The sequence below is a fragment of the Acartia tonsa genome, chromosome 14, assembly GCF_053477335.1.
Source record: "Acartia tonsa isolate MP-2025a chromosome 14, ASM5347733v1, whole genome shotgun sequence".
Classification (NCBI taxonomy): Eukaryota; Metazoa; Arthropoda; class Copepoda; order Calanoida; family Acartiidae; genus Acartia; species Acartia tonsa.
This window is the reverse complement of record NC_137273.1, coordinates 14969140-14985721: the sequence shown is the minus strand read 5'-3', so window position 1 is coordinate 14985721 and position 16582 is coordinate 14969140. Positions and strand designations below refer to the sequence as shown.

At 30.9% G+C, this 16582-nt stretch overlaps 1 protein-coding gene across 4 annotated transcripts in view; it reads left to right on the top strand.

The window, feature by feature from the left end:
• yl (Putative vitellogenin receptor yl) overlaps window positions 1-16582 on the top strand; it is a 268402-nt gene that overhangs the window by 231816 nt on the left and 20004 nt on the right. For all 4 annotated transcript variants that reach the window (XR_013874648.1, XR_013874646.1, XR_013874647.1 and 1 more), the window contains exons 2-21: window positions 3379-3491; window positions 4080-4152; window positions 4691-4727; window positions 5569-5617; window positions 5929-5995; window positions 6301-6344; window positions 7418-7535; window positions 8084-8136; window positions 8612-8658; window positions 9400-9478; window positions 9826-9887; window positions 10304-10446; window positions 11543-11645; window positions 12038-12191; window positions 12534-12679; window positions 13039-13135; window positions 13634-13763; window positions 15084-15173; window positions 15532-15573; window positions 16450-16510. Coding sequence is in view for 1 of the 4 variants with exons in the window: in XM_080147328.1 (XP_080003454.1) it covers window positions 3397-3491; window positions 4080-4152; window positions 4691-4727; window positions 5569-5617; window positions 5929-5995; window positions 6301-6344; window positions 7418-7535; window positions 8084-8136; window positions 8612-8658; window positions 9400-9478; window positions 9826-9887; window positions 10304-10446; window positions 11543-11645; window positions 12038-12191; window positions 12534-12679; window positions 13039-13135; window positions 13634-13763; window positions 15084-15173; window positions 15532-15573; window positions 16450-16510 (1690 nt within the window). In the remaining 3 variants the exon portion in view is untranslated. The remainder of the gene's footprint in view (window positions 1-3378; window positions 3492-4079; window positions 4153-4690; window positions 4728-5568; window positions 5618-5928; window positions 5996-6300; window positions 6345-7417; window positions 7536-8083; window positions 8137-8611; window positions 8659-9399; window positions 9479-9825; window positions 9888-10303; window positions 10447-11542; window positions 11646-12037; window positions 12192-12533; window positions 12680-13038; window positions 13136-13633; window positions 13764-15083; window positions 15174-15531; window positions 15574-16449; window positions 16511-16582) is intronic.

The following is a 16582-nucleotide window of genomic DNA, read 5'->3' as shown; positions in this document are numbered from 1 at the left end:
TTTCATTATAATCCTATTATATAAAGTAGTAAGTTCTTTGTATTTCAATTTAGATTTCGATAACTACTCGACATAATTAACCTAAGGGACATACTGACATGTAATAATGGGATCATTAACAAAACATTATTGACATATAAAGCAGGGATCTAAAAAGATAAAACAATGGCCGATAAATCGATGTACATCCCCAATGGTGATTTACAAAATTAACACCTCTTTAGATAAAAAATAGTTGGTTGAAACGTTTGAAAACTCAACTTAATGAGCGGACCAATCAAATGGTACTAAAGTCCCCAAAGTTGTTAAGCCAACAAATAAGAAAAGGTTATTATAAGACTTTGGGAACCAGTAATGTAAACAGCCAATTGTCCCCTCTCCCTCTGCATACGACGTACCTTTTGTATGTATATATAGACACATTAATAATCTTTTCTTGATTAAGGAGGGGTGTAATATTGTAATTTAAGAATTCACCTGTAGGCGTCAAGAATATAAAGGATACATATTACATAATAATGAATAGATTCCCCCAAAGTACCTATCAAGCACTGAACCACAGGGATCTATAGGGATGAGATAATGCCCGGTAAATTGATATACATTTGCGATGATGACACTCCAAAATACCTGTAGTATAAAATAAGTGGTTGAAACGTTTAGATACTTAACTAAAGAAACCAACCAATCACAATTCACTAAAGTCCCCAAAGTTGTTAAGCCAACAAATAAGAATACGTTATATGAAACTTTGGGGACTAATTTAATAAACAGCCTATTGTCCCCTTTCTCTCTATCTAAACCCCATCCCCCCCCCCTTTATGTTTGAAATGAATTAAAAATAGGTGTAAGAGTAATTGTTTACCCATTCCTAATCCATGTGGGGTTACCAATTACCCAATATTACCTCAAATAACCTAACCTAAAAGAACAAAAATACTGTATCTTACTTTACCCCAATTTGTTTTAAAGTAAGAGGGGGCTAGGTTTGCTCGACAATTGACGTTGAGAGAAACCGCCAGGCATTGCAAGTTACTGTAATACCTAATATTCCTGACTTTACAATATACATACATTTGACATATATATTTAAAAATCAAATATTTATTCATTTAATTTTAACAATTAAAAATAGATAAAAACTACATAATGCTTTAAGTATGTACCAAAAAAAACTTTCCTATTTACTAAAAGTACGGGATGAATGTCTGTATGTATGTTTGCTAAGATCTCGCAAATGGCTGGAACGATCGTTTTTACATTTTTTAGGAAATTTTTCATTGGTCCAAGGAAGGTTTTTAGGCTATTGTAAGTTTAGATACGTTATTACCTCCACCCCCCCCCCCCCTCAATTATAGTAGGTGGGTTTTTCATTGGGGTGTAAATAAAGAGGGATGGACACCTAAGAGGGTGTATATCCAACAACCCTGGCATAATTAAGGGATTTGAGACCCCCTCATTAAATGCCTCTATTTTAGCTTTGATGGTTTCTTTTTAAACAGCAAGCATTTAACATTTCCGTAAAGGATGGTCTAACAGATAGGCTTTGCATGATATAATTGTACTATCGACTTTAAACTCTTAAATCATCATAAGAAAGCCCGTATAGGCACATCTTAACATGATGTGAATGTTCGTATGTCTGACCGTCTGACTTTTTGAGATTCGTTAATGTATGGATGTTGTCATCCTTGTTTTATGACTACGTATAGTAACTGTTTCAAAAATCATAAAGTTTTAAAACGGCAGGACAATTCTAATTAATCTAAGATAATAATAAGGAGCTATTTTTTATGTATGGGTCGATATTAATGTACAAAACTTTGCATTTAGAAAAGCCAAAGGACAATTATTTTTATTGTCTGTCTGTTTTTTTGTAACGAAGAATATCGCTAACCGCTGAACCGATGTGGTTCTCGTTTAAAGGGTAGATTCTCATAGGTCCTGGGAAGGTTCATAACTATTTTGGGGAGAGGTACCTTCAATCTTCACAGAAAATCGCCTCTATTATTTTTTGAAAACAAAAATTAAAAATGGGGGAGGAGTGGTCAACCCATTCCTCCCTCCCCCTCAAAAAAAATAGAAAAAGTTTTTCTTTTAAAATCTACAATAAAACAAGGATGACAACATCCATAAAAGCGAAGCACTGACACAGTAGGACAAACGGACATTAACACTTGTAAGTTGTATAGTACGTGTCAGTACTGAATAATCAGAATATAAATGTATAAGATACGAAGCAAAATTGTAAGTATTTGTTTTGAAAAACTGCTTAATATAGGATAATGTTTATGGGCATACTTACATTTTTAGGACTTGATTATAGGGTTGCTTTGCTTATAACATTATACTTTGTCGTCCCAGGAATCAATTTACCAAAAATCAGATCAATCAGATGATTAGATCACATGAAAATTTGCTGTTAAAAAAGTAAAAAAATCAACATGTTTAAAATGAACGTACGGACATTCTGGTAATGATTATAGAGTTGCTACGCTCTCTTAATCGTACCCAACAACTAAAGGAATCACCATGCAAAGTTTGAAATCGATAGGACAATTCTAACATGCCTAGATTAATGAAAAAAACTATCCGATTGAATATATCTTTCCATTCATGATGTATAGAATACACGCTAAATTACAAAATAGTTTTCTTAAAATATTAAGAAAAAAACCTTCCTCAAAGGGTTAAAATTAATTTCAAGATTTTTATTTAAAAAACACATAAATCAGCATTAAAAGTATTTAAACTAATATAATAATATATATCAGTTTAAGTTTTAATTTAATAATTTTTTTTCGTGAGTGACCCAAAACATAAACAAACTTGTGATCAGTTTAAAGAAGTAAGCCGTGATGAACGTTTCTCTGATTTTTTGTGATTGTTATTATTTTAATATTGTATGGGTAGCATGTGTTCATTTTATTATTTTTCAGAGATAAAGGGGACCTTGTAAATTATACTGGTACTCAAAGTTTTATTAATAGTTTCTTTCATTCTTTGGCGTTATACAAGTTTTTGTTTTTAATTTTCGTTGGTTATCTAAATATTATAACTTAATTTCAATCTATTGAAGGATTATTTTTAAAAATTTTCGTCAATTATATTAGCTATTAAGATTTCTTATTATAAAAATTCGCTTGTATTGATTTGGTCAAATGTGGTACACACCCCCAAAATAGTTACAACCCTTACCGGGACCTATGAGAAGCTACCCTGTATAGAACCATATCGGTTTATCGCTTAGCGAGATCATTCGGTACAAATAGACAGACTGACATCCTGTAACTTTATCATAAGGACTGTGGGGGAAGTTACCCTCCTCCCGCTCCAATGTTTCTAAGGGCGAAACTGTAAATGAATTTTTATTTCAGAAGTGAGACAGGCATAAAAATGACAGGCTGGCTCATACAGACTTTTTATATATTTTTAGCATTTTATTCTACATACTCTATTAAATCTGATAACAGTACAAAAACTTCCACCAGGTAACTTTAGTTTTCACTTTCAAAAGTGCCTTCAAATCTGATATATTAGAACCTGTTCTTAGCCTTTCTGAAAAATCATGTATATCATCGAATTAATGACAACATTCCATGAATATTAAAATAATAATCGTATAGTTTCATTTAATCGATTAGTTAAATTTTTGGATTTTCAATTAAACAAAAATCCATTCATTTGTATGGCATATATTTGAAAGAAATTCAATTTTCTACCACGTAGTTTTAAAATATTAAAACTTAAAAATCGTCTTTTTAAATTGCATAGAAATTAGTAGAAAACTGAAAATCTTTCAAATGCATTCCATGAATCCACCCCTTTATGTCAGTTTGTTCATAGACTAAGTTTCTATTGCATTGGTCCAACTTTGGCATTTGATATCTAGACAAAAGACGTCCAAGCCTTTTTGGAGGAGTAAATTTAGAAGTTTTAAAGGCTTGGGGAGTAATCCAATGATTTTATGAAAAATATGGAAGTGAAATGAGAGGTTGAGGGAGGGGGGGTTATTACCCCCTTTACATTTGCATACTTTGACTTCTATGATCTCTACTATTTATATTTGATGTTTGTAGCTGCTCTGTAGACCAATTTCAATGTTCTGATGGCAAATGTATTCCCCTAACTGCTAAATGTAATGGTATAAAGGTAAATAAACTTTTTTTTGTAAGGACTTGTAAACTAATAAATAAATCTTTCCCAATATTTACATATAAAATAACCAGAATATAAGAAAATTTAGAAGAAAAAAAATGCTTAAATAGTACTGTTTAAGGTCATTTTAGGACTTTATTATAGAGATGCTTCGCCTATAGCATTGTACTTTGTTGTTCTAGAAATCTGTTTTAAAAAATCAGATCAATAGATTGATTATGATACAAAATAATGTTGTTAAAAAAAATATTAATAAGCCTCTGAAAATGGACGTACGGACAATCTGGTACCGAATATAGTTGCTTCTCAAAACGTTCTTGACTCGTATAGGATTTATCATGCAAAGTTTAAAATCGATTCAATTCTTTAATGTCTAAGTTAAAGAAGAGCTTAGTGTACGGATGTACGGCGGACCGACGCTTATTATAGAAAACCTACTATTTTATAAAATATTGTATGTTATAAATTGAGAAATTAAGAAATGTTCGAAAAATATTCGAAAATCAAAAATCTGTCATTTTATTTTGTTAAGGATTGTTTATTGGACGATGATGAGATAGATTGTACAGGTATTTTTTAGTAGCGAAGCTACTCTATAATTTGAAATGTCCTTAGGTCCGTAAGAAACGTAGTTGGGGAAACTTTATTTTCTCAGCTCCTATAAATGATAGACAGCTGAAATTTTTAATGAAGATTCCCACTATATATGACCATCTAATGTTAGATAGATTTAATAATTTTCTCCTTTTCAAGATAGAGGCTCAAACTTTCAGGGATTAATCAATTTTACATTCTACACAATTTTCACCAAGTATTATTAAGGTTTGTGTATAAATTTGGGTGCTAGTTAGATTCCCTTATTTTTAGGTTTTCGTGTTTTTCTCTATTCCTTTTAAAGTTTGACGGCTGAAATTATCAGGGATTGAATTTGCTGATATTCTACATTTTCCCATAAAGTTTCATTAAGATTTATCTATTCATTGCGGTGCTAGATCAATTCCTAGATTTTTAGGTTTTACATGTTGTCTGATTTCCCTATTTTATAAAGTTCAATGTTTATTGTATGAAACTGCTCTATATTTTTTCCCCGATATTCATTCATCATTTTTGAGCTTCGTTACTTATGGTTGTTGTCATCCATGTTTAAGAAGTAAATCAACATTACAATTAGTTTGTTTGGTAAGTTTGTTAGTTTATTTATTTATGGGGATTTAAGTTCATGGAATGGGAGGTAGCGACATTTTCAGCTATTATACATTCTTGGCAGTTGTTATAATATGCATGAATATATGAAAATATTTGTTTGCTTTTCCGTAATCAATTTCATGGCACTTCAGTACAGAAGAACATACTTGTCTGTCAATTGATGAAATTAATTGGATTATTTAGTTGATAAATAAATATGTTTAGGTGCTTGTCAAGATGGATTCTTTAGATGTGGAAGTAAGGAGTGTATACAGTAAGTATTCTTAAGTAGCATAGCTACTCTATTTATTTGCCATAAAGGATAATAGCATCCATTAAAACAAAATACTAAAGACTGACGATGGCTTTACTCATATCAAAGAAACCGAGCATTATTTCAAAATATGAACAAAAGATTTATCAATAAAATAAAAAGTTCAAAACAAGAGATTCTATATTGAGGTACTAACTGTTTTATTTGCTTCCCAAATTGATACCTTTATGTAAATGAAGATTTCTGTTAAACGACTTGAAAATCTTAATTGATAAACGCTTCATAATACTAATAATAAATATTTATTTCAGTGCATCCTGGGTATGCGATTTCCATGCTGATTGTCAGGATAAATCAGATGAACTGAATTGTGGAAAGGTAATATAATATATTTTCAACTAAGAGATTGACAATACATATATGTTTTCTCCCCCCCCCCCTCACTTTTTTATAACTTCTCACTTACTTTAAATCTATGTGTTTTATTTATCATTACCTATTAGCAAACTTCTAATTCTATCTTATGAAGGATTTTCATTTGTAAATTAAATTACTTGAAATTTATATCCTGCCAATATGTATTACCCCCATTTATTATAAATTGGTAAAATTGGCCTCTGATTTCATGGAGATTGGATTCAAATGATTTTTGTTATGCTTTTGGATTCGGAATTTTTATTTAGAATTCTCAACCACAAGATTTGGAGTGTCCACCAAATCAATGGAGGTAGTTATTTGTTCTTCATTTTTATAAATATTAATTATTAGGGATTCACATTACTAGCAGAGTGATAATTGTATTTTTTTATTTTTTCAAATATAATAAATTGAAGGCAACTGATAGAAAATACAGTGTGTTTTTTTTATGAGAACTTTTTTGAAAGCAACTTTACCCCACTTATAGTTATCAGAAATTAATGATTAATAGCTTATTTTCTTCGTTTTTTAATGCAATTAATAGAACATTAAAAAAATATTTCAGTTTTCATTAAAAAAGTACAGTAAAATCTAAAATTCAAAACTTAGGTGTCAACATCTAAAAATGGTTTTAGCGCATTTTTCTTGTACCTAAATTTTCTAAGAAAAAAATTGGATTTTCTGTAGTCTACTTTGGGGGGCCAGTACTCCCTCCCTGGTTGAGATATGACCTTCAAACTTTGATATGTTCTAGTACATGTCCCAAATAGTATCTGTATCCATTTTTAGCTAACATAACTGAACTTAGAAGTGTTTTGCAGCCATTCTTGCAAAAAGGTTGAATATTTAAGCATAAGAAAAATGCGCTAAAACCATTTTTAGATGTTGACACCTAAGTTTTTAATTTTAGTTTTTACTGTACTTTTTAAATAAAAACTTAAATATTTTTTTGTTCTATCAATTGCATTAAAAAACGAAGAAAATAAGCCATTAATCATTAAATTCTGATAACTATAAGTGGGGTAAAATTGCTTTCAAAAAAGTTCTCATAAAAAAAAACACACTGTACAAAAATTAATTATTTTTAATTAAATCTATATCTAGCAAGCAAATATGTTTTAAGTTTTTAGTATCTTTTCAAAACCTTTATTATCAGATGAATTAGAACCAGTTCTCAGCCAAACTGAATAATCATGTGTAGCATCGTATTACAGAAATTTCCATTAATATTAGAATAAAAACCATAAATTTAATAACAGTTTTGTTAGGCCAGACCTTGGCCCCTTAGACTTAACAAACTAGTTTTAATTATTTAATTTTAATATTTGCGGAAAGCTGTCTATAATACGATGCAATTAATAACTATATGTAAACTTTGTCTAGATGTCCCAATGCCTGGTGCATACCTGAGACCTGGGTGTGTGATGGTGACTCCAATTGTCTAGATGGAGAGGATGAGGCACAAGATCTTTGCACCAAGAGGACCACAGAAAAACCAAAGGTAGGATCAAGTGCTTTTTTGATTTAGTATTAACAGTCCAGGCTACCACTAATATTGAGTTAGAGAATAGTAAAATAAATATCCACTCCCAATATTAAGCCTGGAAAACAATCTTTGAACAAAGCCCCCTATACCAGTGAAGTGAACACGGTTTGCAAGAAGGATGCGACTAAAATTTTCTTACAAGTTTTTACTCCCACATGTAACTAAAATTGAGCCCTAGGTGGAATGTTATTCTGACAATAACTATTATTGTAAGGAGATGGATACTTCTAAATTTGGCTGTTTTAGGGTTTGTATATCCTTGTAAATGAAGTCAGTGTCAGTGAGGTGGACACATAGTAGGGTGCATTTTCTTCCTTATTTTTCTGCAAGTTTGACTTCATATTATATGACAGCTATAGTTTACCATTTTATCTAAATCTAAAGGGACAATATGACCTTCTATTGCCATATTGAAATAGACTGAATACATTAAATGTCAAAAATCACATTCGGTTGAAATTGTTATTGTTTATAACTTTAGAATTAAAAAATATTAATTGTAGGCTTGTTCTGGTGAACAATTTGAGTGTGCCCCTGGAGAATGTATTATGCACAGGTATGCACTAGGAGTTGTTATAGCCCAGAGATGTATATCCCCCTCTTTTGTAGACTAACAGCTATGCCTCTAGAGGCCTCTACAACACATCAAAATTTAATGATAGTCCATCAAAATTTAATGATAGTCTTCAAAGATATAAAACCAATAAATAAGAAAACGTTATTATAAAACTTTGGAAACTATTATAATATACATTCTAATGTCTCCTCCCTCCCTGGTTTCATTATGTCCTTCTGGCAGGCCAAAACTTGTGGAATAATCTAGATATTTCAAAGTATTTTAAAAATGTCTTACGTATGGCTTGGAAAATAATTTGAATTCCCTGCACTAAAAAAGAAAAGTTTTGTACCTCTCTTACACCAATATTTACTTTTTGCCTAGTAGATTCTTTTTAACCAAAGAAGATCTATACATGTTTTTTATAGGTACTTTTTAACAGCAACTTAGTTTTAAGAACTAAATTTTAATTCAGATGGATTTGTGATGGCCATCCTGACTGCTCCAATGGAAATGATGAAGGTAAAGCTTTGAATAAGTTAAGAATAGGTTATTAAATGTTTAAAATGCTCCTTATAGGTAGGGTTATATTTGGTTTAGGGTTAGGTAGTATCTGGTAAAGGGTGCAGGGCTTGGCACACAAAAAAGTTCTTTTTTTCATTTTTAAGGGTTGTGTGATTTTTTACTCAACACCTCATTTTGATAAGATAGAGTGGGTGCATCAGGGGGGTTTAAACCTCTGTCAAGGGGTGTGTAAGGCTGTTTAACTTTCTTCATATCCATCATTCATTATATAAACTACCAATACATTATTATACTAAACTACTTTGTATAATTTAAGTATACTTTTAAGTCCAATCCTTTCTTTAATTTTATTAAGGAATCAGGGCATAATTAATTTAAAATCTCTTGCTCTACCCTTGTTCATTAGGATATAAAAGTTGGAAGGAATTTTAATGTTAGAGGGAGATTTGAAATCTGCATCAAATTTTAAGGATTTTTTATAAAATTCGTTTTTTGTTTGATTCTTTATCTAAAAGCGGAAATACAATTTAAGTTCATAAATTTTGACCAATAGGATAGGTGGATTGCAAACTACTAATTGGTTGAATGATGTGCGACACTTAAGTTTCTCCAATCAGAGCACAGATAATTTTCAATCCACCAATCACAGATGTCAAAATTAACTAACTTAAATTGTATTATACAAAAAACTACTTTTATAAAAAATTCTTTCCAACTTATATATCTTATTGTTCATAGGTGAACAGTGTGGAACCTACAGAGATCCTTGCCTAATGGAAGAGGGATACTTCTCATGTGGAAATTCAACTGATCACAAGTATGACATTCGTTTTTGGCATATTAATGCAGATTTTTTCATCTTTGCACCTTGGGATTATTCTCAGGAAGGAGGTGACATAGGACTGTAAATGACAAGGGTACCCAAATTCTTGTAACCAATTTCTTATTAGCTGGACTGAAAAGGTTTGATAGTTTCATGAAAAATTGCATTGGTTGATTTTAAACTTTAAGTTCATATTGTGCAATCTTTTCAAATATTGTACAAATATTCCAACAATCTACATTAAAAGTAATTTTTTTGATCATTGATAACTTATTTCCACTTTTTATCTTTTTTCTGATCACTTAAGAACCCTAAAATCTAACGACTATTGTGTGTTACAGATGCATCTCTCATGAGTTTGTATGTGATGGAGTCCCACAATGCCCTAATAAAGTTGATGAAGGTAAAAATACTTTTGGAGGCAGACAAAAATGTATTTGATTTTACTTTCCTCCCCCCCTCCACATTGACAAATTTTTCTTCTATATTAAAGAAGCCATAAGGCCCTAATAATTTTGGGATATTCTCATCCATAGCCCTTTAAACCATTTAAGAAAAAGTTTCCAAGCAAGCAATTAGTTTTAACACATTAGGTAAAATTTGAGGGTAAATTCCCCCCCCCCCCCCGATACTCGTTTGATATGGTTGTTGTTTGTACTTTAAACTTTAATATTGCATTTGATTTTATTTAAAAACTTTTACTGAGTATATGTTGTTTATAAAAAATCATGCAATTGGATCCTTCACCAAAACCAAAAGCTATTATTACGAAATCAAAATTTTCTGTATTGTTATGAAAGTGACCCTTGATCTTTTTAGGTGGCAAGTGTAGCACCGACTGTAGTACAATCAAATGTTCCCACAACTGTACCTCTACTCCAATGGGTCCTAAATGTTTCTGTCCACCTGGATTTACTCTTGCAGACAATGGACTGGATTGCATTGACATGGATGAATGCAAGGTAAGTTAAATATCTTCAAGTCAGAAGATAGAAAACAAGGAAGAGCTTTTTCATTGATACATTTTAGGAATCCTGCGACTTTAAATTTTACATTAAACATTAAAGTGTTTTATGATTTCACTTTTTTTTTAAATAAACCACAATCTTCTAATAAGTATTACACTTAGGTAAGGGTCAGGAGAGCCATGCAGGTATATTTCCCCTTCATTGGAATGAAGAAGTGGTAGTTTCTTTATGGGGTTAAACTAGGAGAGAACAGTAAAGGTGGAAGGGGGGAGGGGATAAATAACTATTTCCCGACCCCAAAGACTCTGTGCTGACTGTATTGGGTTTTTGAAAAACAACCCATAGTGTTAGGAATATTAATAAAGTCCCTTTGCTTCAAAAGAACAGAAAGCAATTTGCTAGCAGACGAAGTTGTCCAGTTATACATCTACAGTGTGTTTTTTTTATGAGAACTTTTTTGAAAGCAATTTTACCCCACTTATAGTTATCAGAATTTAATGATTAATGGCTTATTTTCTTCGTTTTTTAAGGGAAATTATGAAACAACAAAAAAAATTACATTTTTTGTTGAAAAAGTACAGTAAAGTTGAAAATTAAAAACTTAGGTGTCAACATCTAAAAATGGTTTTAGCGCATTTTTCTTATGCTCAAATAATCAACCTTTTGCAAGAATGGCTGCTAAACACTTCAAAGTTGAGATATAGAGCTAAAAATGTATACAGATATTATTAGGGACATGTACTAGAACATATCAAAGTTTGAAGGTCATATCTCAACCAGGGAGGGAGTACTGGCCCCCCAAAGTCGACTACAGAAAATCCATTTTTTTTAAAGAAAAATGCGCTAAAACCATTTTTATATGTTGACACCTAAGTTTTTAATTTTCAACTTTACTGTACTTTTTCAACAAAAACTGTAATTTTTTTTGTTGTTTCATAATTTCCCTTAAAAAACGAAGAAAATAAGCCATTAATCATTAAATTCTGATAACTATAAGTGGGGTAAAATAGCTTTCAAAAAAGTTCTCATAAAAAAAAACACACTGTATATTTATAGATTTATTGTGTTAAATCTAAAAATGATTATCTAGGTGTATGGAACCTGTAGTCAAACCTGTGAGAATATACCTGGAAGTTATTCCTGTTCCTGTCTTGATGGATACCAACTGGTCAATGGCATTTGCTATGCTTCAGGTTTGTTGGCATCGGAATTGTTCAAAGCTTCAGTCATTAATGTAGTTAGGTCAAATATTCACTGCATTTCTGTCACAATAAAATTGAAAGATGTTATTTCCAGAATTTACTTTCATGATAACCATATATTTTGACACAACTAACATCATTGGTCAAGCTCTTTTTCATGTTGGCACATTATATTATCTTAAAATCTTTAAATGTATTGCAAATTAATTTTTGCAATACAGTTTATTTTTAATTTCAAATACTCAATCACATTCACTATGCAACTATGTTAATGTTAATTTTGCAGTATTTATTTACATTGATATGAACTTTAGTCCAAAATATTGTGATTATAGTTCAATTTTTTATATTAAAGTAACACTATTATTTTTTTCTTAAATTAGGTGTTGATCCAATCATGTTTGTCTCGACCAAGGATTCCATCCGTAGCTACAACCTGAGAACCAAGACTGGCAACAGAATAATCAACTTTCTTGAACATGTCATTGGTGTCTCTTATGATGCTCTGGAGGACAGAGTTTATTGGACTGATGTCAAGTAAGTTAAAATTTCATCTTATTGTAGAATTACTTATTTAAAATTCTATAATGTTTATGCTATGAGTGGACTATTAATTGTATAAACCATAAAAAAAACTTAGAAGTATATTTTAATGGTGGCTTTTTTAGTTTCTATATATATCCCTTAAATCAAATTTACTTGAAATTTAAACAGAATTCTACTTTTCTACATATATTGCAGGATCATTATAAAGAAACTATTTTTATCTATATCTTTAAAACAAACCAATATATTTTTTTTTAAATTTGCTCTTCACACTATTAATAGCTAATTGTGACTGTTTCATTATGCATATAATAGTCCTTGTACATTTTTTAGAATGAAACAGGAGATGATAGAATCCATTTCAACGAAGGGAATTACTGGAGGCCGCAAGGTTCACTTGTCCTCCGGCCTGGATGTTCCAGAGGATATTGTTATTGATCAGGCCAGCAGAAATCTTTACTTCTCTGATTCTGGAAAAGGTAATGTCTGTAAAGTTTAATTACTATTAAAAATGCTTATCATCCTTAAATGTGGCCTGCAAGAAATATACTTTAACTGCTGAAAGACTGCCACAAGTAGACCCAATACCACAAATTTGAAGGCTTTTGCTTCAATAACAAAAAACTTCTACCTAGTCAGTTTAAAATGGCATTCTATTTAAATGAAAATTTTTGAAAGTTTTCCAGCACTCATAATTGAAATTTCAATATTAGATTAAGTCGGCTAGAAGTTATATTTTGATCTTATTTTTGGCATGAAGCTAGATTGCCAGTAACTTATTACATTTTTATGCTAAATCATCCTTTTCATGGTCAAAATATCTAAAAAAATTCTTCAGGACACATTGCTGTTTGTGATATGAGTGGAACCACTTGTAAGGTTCTTATAAAGAAGACAGAGCAGAGTAAACCAAGAGCTTTGGCTATCCATGATAGGTAATGATTCAATGTCATTTTGTAGATTGTCAATAATTAGTGAAGCATTAAAAATCTACAAAAAAAAGCTACAGCCTCCGTTCCCTTCCTTAACCCCTATAAATAAAAACAGAGGAAAGTTACTTTTCATTTTTTGAGCTTCTAGTAAATAATACTAATATATATATGACCATCAATATTTTTGTAATGGTCCTTGGACAAACGCAGGAGTGATAAATGTTGGAGTGAATACTTAACCTAACCTATTTTAAATGCCTAACTGCTATGGGGAGCTTATTTGTATATCCATATCTAAACCTTACCTGTATAGAAATACTAAATTAACTTAATAATTTAGACACTCCTGCATTTGTCCACTCTGACGTTTGTTACTCCTGCATTTGTCCACTCTGACGTTTGTTACTCCTGCGTTTGTCCTGGAACCGTTTTAATCATTTACCTTTCTCTACGGCATTATAGTTACATTTGTCTTAATTTGAAAGGTTCTTCAAATTTTAGGAAGAAACTTTTGTTCTACTCTGACTGGGGAGAGAAGCCTATGATTGTGAGTGTAGGACTTGATGGTACTGACAGGAAAGAGATTATCACTACTGATCTTGTTTGGCCCAATGGTGTTGCTGTTGATCAGGTAAACAGATAATCTAGAGAGATAATAATAAATATATTATTACTTGGATCTTACGTCAGATTTTAGTGTTTACTAATAAAGTGAAGCATGCATCGGGCTAAATATTTTCCCTTTGAAACAAACTTAAACTGTTTTTAACCTATTTTTGAATGGGGGGTCAAAAATATACTTGGACACCTATAGAATCAGACTGTAGAGCCCAAATTTGAATTAAGTCCCCAATAAACTTTTTTGGGGGGATTTAAAAATTAATTTTTAGTGTTGCTGTAATCATTTTGACCGTAGCAAAAGCTCTTTTTTTACTTCGGGTAATATTGTGGCTTACCGAACATTTTTATATAATTCACTTTATATTGATACAATAAAAAAACATTACTCTGTTCATTGGAAATATTTTTTTTTCCCAAAACAATTAATTTCATTGAAAAATCAAACATTTACAATAAAACAAATAATTCTGAAATTTAACCAATAAGAAGTCTTGTTTTATATAATTCTTTACAATTCAAAAAAAGAGTGTTTTCACAAAGTGACTTATTTCCAATGTAGTTAAATATTTTTTATTTAATTAAAATGAAAAGAATGAAAACCATACACATAAAAGATACATACTTTTTAAAATTAATTTAAAAGATAAGTTTGAATAATCTTATTTTATAACACATTTGTATATGTGACAAAAATAAATTTGTTGTATTGCATAAACATTTGTTGTCATTTAACCCTTTACAGCCATTTTTTATGTTTTTAAAATAAGTGAGAGAACACAAACATGTTAATGTTAATTCGTTGATATATTATAAAGAATTAACTTTTTAGTGAATTTTTATAGTAAAATCATAAGGCCTAATTTTACTCTATACCAGAATACAATATTTATGAAGAAAACACTCTAAAAGCTACGAATTTTACCCAAATAAAAAAAATACCTTTAGCTTCGGTCAAAATGATCACGGCAACAGTAAAAATTAATATTTAAATCCCCCAAAAAAAGTTTATTGGGGACTTAATTCAAATTTAGGCTCTGCAGTCTCATTCTACTGGTGTCATAGTATATTTTTTATATACGTTTTAAAAATAGGTTAAAAACAGTTTAACAAAAAATTGAGTCCCATGTTAGCAAGCTTATTTGACAGTTTTCCCCTTTTCACGATGTCTACTTATATTCTACATCCATTGGTATATTGACTCTTTAGGAGATTTTTTGTTTGATTAGAATATATAGCAAAAATTATTGTTCTCCTTATATTCCCAAAAAAATGATAATTTATTAAAGAAAAATTTTTAATTATCTTAAAACTAACTCTGTTTTAATGACAGGTTGAGGACAGAGTATTCTGGTCAGATGCCAAGCTTGACAGACTTGAGAGTTCCAACCTGGATGGATCTGATAGAGTTGAAGTTCTCAAGGTAGTAATCAGGAATCTAAAGGGACAAGACAATGGCCGAAAAATTGATGTACATCCACAATGATAATACACAAAATTTGCATAGAAAATGTTTGAAACGTTTAAAAACTTAACTTTATGAAGGAACAAATCAAAAGTCCCCAAAGTTGATCAGCCAATGAATAAAAAATTGTTGTATAAATTTGAAGACTAGCTAACACCTCATTGTCCATTCCATCCCTCATGAATTAAGAGTTGTAGATGCTTTAGTAGGTTTCTCTTTGGATAATATATGATTGCTGTGCTACTAATTACATTGTTGATTTGTTATTTAATAAATCAAATTAATAATGCTTTCAAATTATCAATTTGTATTTTAGGATCTTTTAACCTTGCATCCTTTCAGTTTGGCTGTTTTTGAGGTAAACCCTTTTTTCGTGTTAAGGGGGGGTTTTTAATGCAACCATCTCGTAATCAATGTATAAATGGCACTTAGAATTCGAATTTTGATCTGAAATTTTGCATGAGTAATCCTTGGTAGGTCTATTTTCCCTAAATCGAACAAAAAGTTGAAAAAGTAGCGGCTGGCGGCTCAGCCGATTAGCCATTTGTTGGGTATTTTCAAGGGAAATCCATCACGAAACCTTTCTCCACATAATGCTCTTTTCCGCTCCAAAACGTTTTCAAACGGTTCTAGACGGTAGTTGTTGGTACTAGAAATCTAAAATATGTTGTTTTTTTTGTATCATTTCACATGATTTAAGGCAAAAATTTGTTTCAAAAAGTTGATTTCTACGTATTTTATGACAGATTTGCCCTAAAAATAGCCAAAAAACGGCTAAACGGCTGAGCTGTTAGCCGTTACTTTTTTATTTTTTTGTTAGATTTAGAGAAAATAGACCTACCAAGGATTACTAATGCAAAATTTCAGATCAAAATTCAAATTTTAATTGCCATTTATACATTGATTACGAGATGGTTGCATTAACCCCCCCCCCTTTATTTAAATTATTTTTTGGTTCATTGAAAGAAAACGAAGTAGTTGGTTTTGTCGTATTTTCACAGTAGCTTTTCTATTTCTAGCCCCTCAAGGGGTGGAGGCGGGGAAGGGGCGGGGTGCTCCAACTCTGCGGGACCACTTTTTTAACCCTGGGGGGGGTACTCACTTACATTAACCTAAAATAGCGCATAACAAAAGCTATTGTGAAAAAACGACGAAACTCGCAAATTCGTTTTCTTTCTATGTTCCTATTTTTTTATTTAGTGGGACAATCTGTGATTATATTTAATTATTTTAGGACACCCTGTATTGGTCAGATTGGACTGGTGATATGTTGGCTAGTTGTAACAAATATTCAGGTATAAATTGGAAAAAATGCCACTCTTAAGGATTTATTTTAACCATCCCTTAAATATGAGATAAAAACTATA